This window comes from Vanellus vanellus, assembly GCF_965231255.1.
Source record: "Vanellus vanellus genome assembly, contig: HAP1_SCAFFOLD_2473, whole genome shotgun sequence".
Lineage (NCBI taxonomy): Eukaryota > Metazoa > Chordata > Aves > Charadriiformes > Charadriidae > Vanellus > Vanellus vanellus.
Genome location: NW_028126993.1, coordinates 1 through 6,989, shown reverse-complemented (window position 1 = coordinate 6,989; position 6,989 = coordinate 1). Strand labels below are relative to the sequence as shown.

General features: G+C 66.9%; 1 protein-coding gene across 2 annotated transcripts; it reads right to left on the bottom strand.

Moving 5' to 3' along the window:
• Nucleotides 1-944: 944 nt before the first annotated feature.
• VPS52 (VPS52 subunit of GARP complex) lies at nucleotides 945-6,413 on the bottom strand. 2 transcript variants are annotated; one of them, XM_082501321.1, is made up of 20 exons: nucleotides 6,392-6,413; nucleotides 6,154-6,268; nucleotides 5,421-5,473; nucleotides 5,243-5,318; nucleotides 5,050-5,117; nucleotides 4,764-4,939; nucleotides 4,537-4,687; nucleotides 4,334-4,434; nucleotides 4,097-4,229; nucleotides 3,956-4,013; nucleotides 3,689-3,822; nucleotides 3,460-3,615; nucleotides 3,249-3,364; nucleotides 3,024-3,147; nucleotides 2,835-2,930; nucleotides 2,599-2,706; nucleotides 2,429-2,494; nucleotides 2,223-2,334; nucleotides 2,006-2,124; nucleotides 945-1,900 (listed from the first exon to the last, which is right to left on the bottom strand). In XM_082501321.1, exons 1-20 carry the CDS (start codon nucleotides 6,407-6,409, stop codon nucleotides 1,754-1,756), a joined length of 2,127 nt encoding a protein of 708 aa, XP_082357447.1. In that variant the 5' UTR covers nucleotides 6,410-6,413; the 3' UTR covers nucleotides 945-1,753. The 2 variants fall into 2 exon arrangements, with proteins under 2 accessions (XP_082357447.1, XP_082357446.1); XM_082501320.1 differs by having other exon boundaries at nucleotides 946-1,900; nucleotides 3,249-3,367.
• Nucleotides 6,414-6,989: the final 576 nt, after the last annotated feature.

Genomic DNA, 6,989 nt, shown 5'->3' with positions numbered 1-6,989 from the left:
GTGGACCGACCGTCTCCAAGTACCTGGCGCTGCGCATCGCGCTGGAGGAGGCCCCGGGGCCGGGGCCGGAGGCGGCAGCGGGGCTGGAGGAGGTCAGCGAGAAGCAGTACACCATCTACATCACCACCGCCGGCGGAGCCTTCACGGTACCGGGGAGGGAGAGGGGGGGGAAAAAGCGGGGAGGGGGGGGGGGCAGGAGAGGTTTGGGGGTGCCATGGGGTGACCCCCACTTCTCTCTCCTTGTCCCCCCTCTCCCCCTCCCAGACCCTCAATGGGTCCCTGACGCTGGAACTGGTGAACGAGAAGTACTGGAAGGTCAGCAAACCCCTGGAGCTCTACTACGCGCCCACCAAGGAGCAGAAGTAGGGGGGTGAGGGGGTGGGGGGGGGGGGAAGAGCCCCCCCCCCGAGGTTCTTGGGGTCCCCCAGCACCCTCAGGACCCCCCCCCCCCCCCACCGCCGGTGTCCCCACAGACTGGATTGGGGGGTCCTGAAGGCGTTTCTCCCTCTGGAGCGGCGGCGGCAGCAGGGTGATGCTGGGGGGGGGACACACAGACAAACTGGGGGGGGGGGTGACAGGGGATTGCGGGGGTTTAATGGTCCCCTGTCACCTGCTGGGGGAGGGGAAGGGGGGGGTGACAGTCCCAGTGCCCCCCCCCAGGGAAAGATTGGGACAGGGATGGTCCCCAGTCACCAACTGGTGGCGATGGGGACACACACGCAGTCCCAGTGACCCCCCTCCCACCCCCCGAGAGGAATCAGGGTGGGGGGACAGGACTCAGACCCCCCCCAGTCACCCACTGGTGGTAATGGGGGGAACACGCAGTCCCAGTGACACCCCCCCCCCAGAGAGGGATTGGGGGGGGTAATGGGGGACTCAGACCCCCCCCAGTCACCCACTGGTGGTAATGGGGGGGACACGCAGTCCCAGTGACACCCCTCCCCCCCCCCCCCCCCCCCGAGAGGGATTGGGGGGTAATGGGGGACTCAGACCCCCCCCCCCAGTCACCCACTGGTGAAGTGGGGGGGGGACAGTCCCCAGTCCCCTCCTTGGGGGTGTGTGGGGCAATCCCAGTGCCCCCCAGGGAGGGTGGGGGTGAGCTACTGGTCACCTACTGGGGAAGCTGTGGGGGGAGGGGGGAGGTGACAGTCCCCTGGTGTCCCCCAAGGAAGGGGGGAGAGGGGCTCAGCCTGGGGGACCCCCCCCAAAAGAATCCCCCCCCCCACTGTGTCACCCCCGGGGGGGGACACACAACACTGTCATGGGGTGGCTCTGGGGGGGGGGTGTGTCCCCTGGCACCTTCCCCCCCCCTCTTTGGGGGTGGGGGACACCCTGAGCAGTCGGGGGGGTGGGGGGCCCGGAGGTGACATCCAGGGGGTCCCACTGCACTGTGGCTCCCCCCCCCCCCCCAGGGACCCCCAAATCCCCCCCAGAGGTTGTGTGCGTGTGTCCCCACGGGTGGCCGACGGCGTCACCGCAGTGGGGTGGCACCTTCTGCCCTTCGTCCCCAACCCCGGGGGGGGGACACGATGACGACACACCAGCGGCCACCCCCCACCCCCCCCACCCCCCCCCCCATCAGCAATAAAGCGTCGCTCGGGGCTCTCCTGCACCTCTCCTTTATCCGCAGCACTGTGTGTGGGGGGGGGGAATTGTCACCCCGCTCTGTGTGTGTGCGGGGGGGTGACAAGACAGACAGGCAGGGGGAGGGATGGACAGACAGACAGCCAATCCCCTCCCCCCCCTCCTCTTTTTAGAAATTGGGTTTGTGTTTTTTGAGTTCCACCATGAGGTGGTGGATGTTGATGAGCTCTGCGCGGGCGGGCAGGGAGCGGAGCGGGGGTTGCGCCAGCACTTTGTGGAACCGGTGGTAATACTGGATGAGCTGCGTCAGAGCACCCTGGGGAGAGGCCCCGGAGTGGGGGGGGGGGGATCAGTGATCCCCACACCCCCCCCAAAAATAAAGAAAACCACCCCCCCGCCCCTCCTCCAACCCTTCTCCCACCTGGATGATGCCGGTGCCGTTCTTGAAGTTGCTGAAGGAGCGCATGACATCCTGACTGAGCGACTCCACTGACGTTTTCCAGGTGCTGGAGAAGCCGCGAGCCAGTTGGGTCACCCGAGCTTGGGAGGGGGGGGAAAAAAGAAGGTGAGGACCCCCCCCCTCCCCCCTTTTGAGGTGTCGGAGGGGGTCCCCAAAATTCGGGTGGGGGTCCCCTTACCCTCCTCCCCGCGTAGGCGCTCCAGTTGCCCCTTCTCCAACAGCGCCTCCGCCTCTTTGACGAAGGCGATCATCCCGCCGAAAGGGGGGGACAGGATCTCCTCGATGAACTCCTGCGGGAGGGGACGGTGACAATCCGCTCCCCCCCAAAAAAATGAGGGGGGGGGGGAGACCCCAAAAATATAAAGGGGGGGGGCGTTTTCTCACCTGGGTGCGCGCAGAGAGGAGCTGCTGGAAGCCCTCCACCTCTTTGCTCTCCTCCACCGCCCGCTCCTGAGGGTGACATTGAGGGGGGGGGGGGATAAGGACAGTTTGAGCCTCTTGAAATTTGGGGGTGGGGGTAGGTTTTTTTTGGGGGTGGGGGCGGGGCTCGTTACCATCAGGACGCCCAGCATCATGTCGTAGTTGTTAATGAGGAAGATGAGCTGCTCTTTGCGGGAGGAGAACTCGGCCGCCACGCGCAGCACGAAGTTCTCCACCTCCACCTGCGGTGCGGGGGACAAACACACACACACGCGGTGGGGAGGGGGTGTTGGGGGTCTCCCCCCAAAAAGTTTTGGGGGGGGGGGGGGGTCCCTGAACCTCTTTCCTCCCCCCCCCCCCTTTCCAATACCTGGAGCTGCCCCAGCAGCGCGTGGGTCTTCTCGTTAGGGAAGGTCTGGTTGATGCTGACGATGGCGGAGGAGAATTCGGCGTAGCGGCGGGTGATCTGGGGGGGGGACGGGGACGAGGTGAGGGGGGAGGACAGGGGGGGACCCCAAAACTCCCCCCCATTGTCTCTGCCCCCCCCCCTTCCCCATACGTAGTGGGGTCGGGTGTCGAGGAAGCCCAATTTCTGGGGGTCGGTGCTTTGGATGCTCTGGATGTTCAGCTCCAGGATGTGCTCGAAGCGCGGCCACAGGATCTCCAGCAGCGTGTCCCAGTACCTGGGGGGGAGGGGGGTGGTGTGACATGGATCCTACGGGATTTGGGGGTCCCTAAGGGATTTGGGGGGGTCTCTGAGGGGGTATCGTCCCCCCCGACTCACTTGTCGACGGCGGGGATGTTGCGCTTGGCCATGATGGCTTTGAAGCGCAGGACGATGTGGATGCAGAGAAAGACGGCGATGCTGTCGTAACAGTCGCAGACGTACGCTTCCATGTGCTTCTACCGGGATTTTTTTTTTTGGGGGGTGGCGTTAGAAGCCTCGGGGAGGGGGGGGGGGTTCCCCAAAATCCCGCTGTCCCCCAAAACCTCACCAGGAACATGGCCAAGGTCTTGCCCATGACGGCGTTGAAGAGGTCCTGCGCGCTGGGTCCCGTCACCATGAAGAAGTCGCAGAGGAACAAATACTCGCGGCAGCTGTTGTCCAGCAGAGCGTAGTGCTGACTGCGGAACAGCGACTCGAAGGGGTACTACGGACGGACAGAAGGACGGACCGGAGGATCAGGACATCTTCCCATCCATCCTCCCCCCCAAAAAACTCACCCGCACGTCGCTCTTCTGGGCGGCGTGGGGCACGATGATGGGCCCCTCCAGTTCGGCCGCCCCGATGACGCTGCCGCGGTTGCCCAGGGTGAAGACGGTGTTGCGGTTCTTCAGCGAGGGCTTGGAGAAGAAGCGTGGAAGGGGAGGGGGGAGGAGGGGGCAAACAACACGATAACGGGGGTCAAGGCAATAACGGGGTGTCCCCAGCCCCCCCCCCACCCCCCCTCCATCAGTGTGTCCCCCCCTCCCCAAACAACCACAGGATATCTTTCTTGGCTGTGTCCTCCACGCCCATGAGATCGTCTTTCTCCGCCACCTCCTCGTACTGTGGGGACAAAACGGAGGGGGGGGGAGCGCTCAAAGTAGGTCCCCCCCGTGTCCCCCCCCACCCCGTGTCCCCCCCCCCACCTGGATCTTCATGAGGCGACTGGTGTAGGATTTGAAGTAGGAGAGATAAATCTTGCTCATGGTGTCCACGTACTGCTCCCGCAGCTCCTGCGCCACCGCCCGCTCGTTGCCCAGTAGGAACTGGTAGAAGAACCTGTCCCGGGTGGGGGTGTGTGGTGGTGGTGGGAGGATGTTGGGGTACACCCCCTCCTCCCTACACCCCTATTTCCTTCCTCGCACCCCCTCCCGACGCCCCACCTGTACTTCAACAAAGCGTTTTGGGGGATCTGGTAGTTGGTCATGGGTTTGCGGAAAGAGTAAATCTTCTGTAGGACGAACTCCCGGATCTTGGTGACGGCCTTGGGAGAGGAACGGGGACAAGGGACGGGTTGAGGGGGGGTCCCCTGGGTGCTGGGGGGGGGGGTTCCGCTGGGTGCTGGGAGGGGGGGGGATCCCCTCACCTTAATTTTGAGCTTCTCCAAGACATGCTGGACGTCGGCGCAGGCCACGGTCTCGCGGAACGCCTGTTCCTTCACCGAATTGATTTTCCCGTTCAGCTCCTGCAGCTGCTCCAGGAATTCCGGCTCCGTCACCGGCGCCTCCAAGATGGTGCTAGGAGGGGACGGGGAGGTGACAAGGGGACACGGAAGGGTGGGCAGATCCCTCTCACGTTTCCCAAACGTCCCACCTGATCATGGCGGCGGGGACCACCAGTTCGTCCAGCAGCTGGCCCAGTTGCCGCCGCACGGCCTGGCGGTTCTTCAGCCGCAAGTTCATGGCCACCGACTGCTCCTGCAGCGTCCGGATCTCGGAACTGATGCTGCTCAGGTCGCACTGGAACGCGCTCAGCATCTGCTCCATGCGCTGGGGGGGGACACGGGGACAGTGAGGGCTCAGGGGACACCTCGGGGACACGGCGGCAGAGGGGGGACACACAGGGGGACGCCCCGTCCCCGTCCCGTCCCCCCCCTCACCTCCAGGATGGCGTCGCAGGCGGTGATCTGGTTGTGCAGCGAGGCGATGTTCTCGCTCTCCTTAATGTCTGTGAGATTGAGGGGTGCGTCAAGGACATGGGGACACGCGGGGGACGCTGGGGACAACGTGTCACACACACACCCACACACCCCCCCCCCAAAACAGCCACCACCCCCCCAAAAAGAAGGATACAGTCGCGGATGGAGGCGCGCTCAACCTCCTGCAGCTCCAGTTCCACCTGTTTGGAGTACTGCCGCAGGTCCACACCCTGCGGGGACAGCCGTGTCACCATCGGGGGCAGGGGGACACCGTGGGGTTGGGGACGCTATGGGGCAGGGGACGCTATGGGGCGGACGCGAGTGCCACTCACCGTCTTCAGGGCCTCCTGCACCAGTGCGTCCTCCAGGTTGGCCTGGATGTGAACTGGGGGGGGACGGGACGGGGGGGACAGGGGCTGGATGTCACCGCTGTCCCCACTGTCTCCCCACACCGACCCCCCAATCTGCTCCTGTGCTCCTCTCTCTGCCCCCCCCCCATGTCATCTGTCCCCTCCGGACACCCCCACATCCCCCCCTCCCCTATCATCCCCCCCCCAATAACCAGTCCCCTGTGTCATGTCCCCCCCTCCCCACCCCAAAGGTCTCCCATGCCCCCCCCCAACCTGTCCCCTGTCCCCCCCTCTCCCATCCCCGGCCCTCTGTGCCCCCCCCCAGGTCCCTCTTGTCCCCCTCCCCACTTACTGGTCCCCTGTGCCCCCCCATCACTGGTGTGTCCCCCCCCCAATTGCTCCCCTCCCACCAAAGGTCTCCCATGTCCCTCCCCCAACCTGTCCCCTGCCCCCCCCTCTCCCATCCCGGGTCCCCCTCGTCCCCCTCCCCAATCACTGGTCCCCCGTGTCCCCCCCCCCCCAAACCATTCCCCTGTGCACCCCCCTCCCACCAAAGGTCTCCCATATCCCTCCCCCAACCTGTCCCCCCCCCCATCACCGGTCCTCCGGGTCCCCCCCCCCCCAAGTGGTCTCCCATGTCCCCGTCCCCCCCATCCCCTGTGTGTGTGTGTGTGTCCCTCCCCGTGTCCCCCCCCCCCCCCCCCGTGTCCCCCACCGTCCACTTCATCCAGCACCAGGTCCTCCCCCCCCAGGTCCAGCTCGGCCTCGGGGGGGCCCCGGCCCAGTTCCGCCTCCAGCTCCGCCTCCAGCGGCGCCTCCGAGACCCGAACCTGCGGCGGAGGCGGCGGCTCAGAGTCCCCCCCCGAGACCCCCCGACCCCCTCCCGGTGCCCCCCGACCCCCCCCCCCCAGTGTCCCTATCGCCCCCCCCCCCCGGGCCCGGCCCGGCCCTACCGCCGCCTCCGCCGCCATTGCTGCCGCCTGGGTCATGTGACACGCGCTCCCCCGCCCGGCGCGCTGACGTCACTTCCGCTTCCTCTTCCCACGGAAGCCGGCGAGACGCGCAGGCCGCAGCCATGGTGGGCGCCGGCGGTATCGGCCGCCATCGGGGGCCGGGAGGGGAGAGGGGGCGGCGGGGAGGGAGCGAGGGGGAGCGGGGGGTACCGGGGAGGCGGGAGGGGAGGGATGGCGGTGGCGGCGGGGAGGGATGGCGGCGGCGTGAGGCCGGACACAGCCCCCCCCCCCCCTCCGGTGGCCGCCATGTTCCTCGCAGTGGCCGTGGCCGCCCCTCATCCCTCTCAGCGACCGTGTTCCTCCCCCCGTGACTGTCCCCAACCCCCGGGGACACTTCCCCGTTGCTCCGGGGACCGTCCTCGTCCCCCCCCCCCCGTGACCGTGACGGCCCCCCACGGTAACCGTGACCCCCCCCCCCCCCCGTGACCCCCTCCCAGTGACCGTCCCCTTCCTCTGGTGGCCCTGGATCCCCCCCCCCCCCCCCCCCCCCGTGGCAGTGTCCCCCTCTTTGGGACCGTGTCCTGATCGTGTGTCGCCC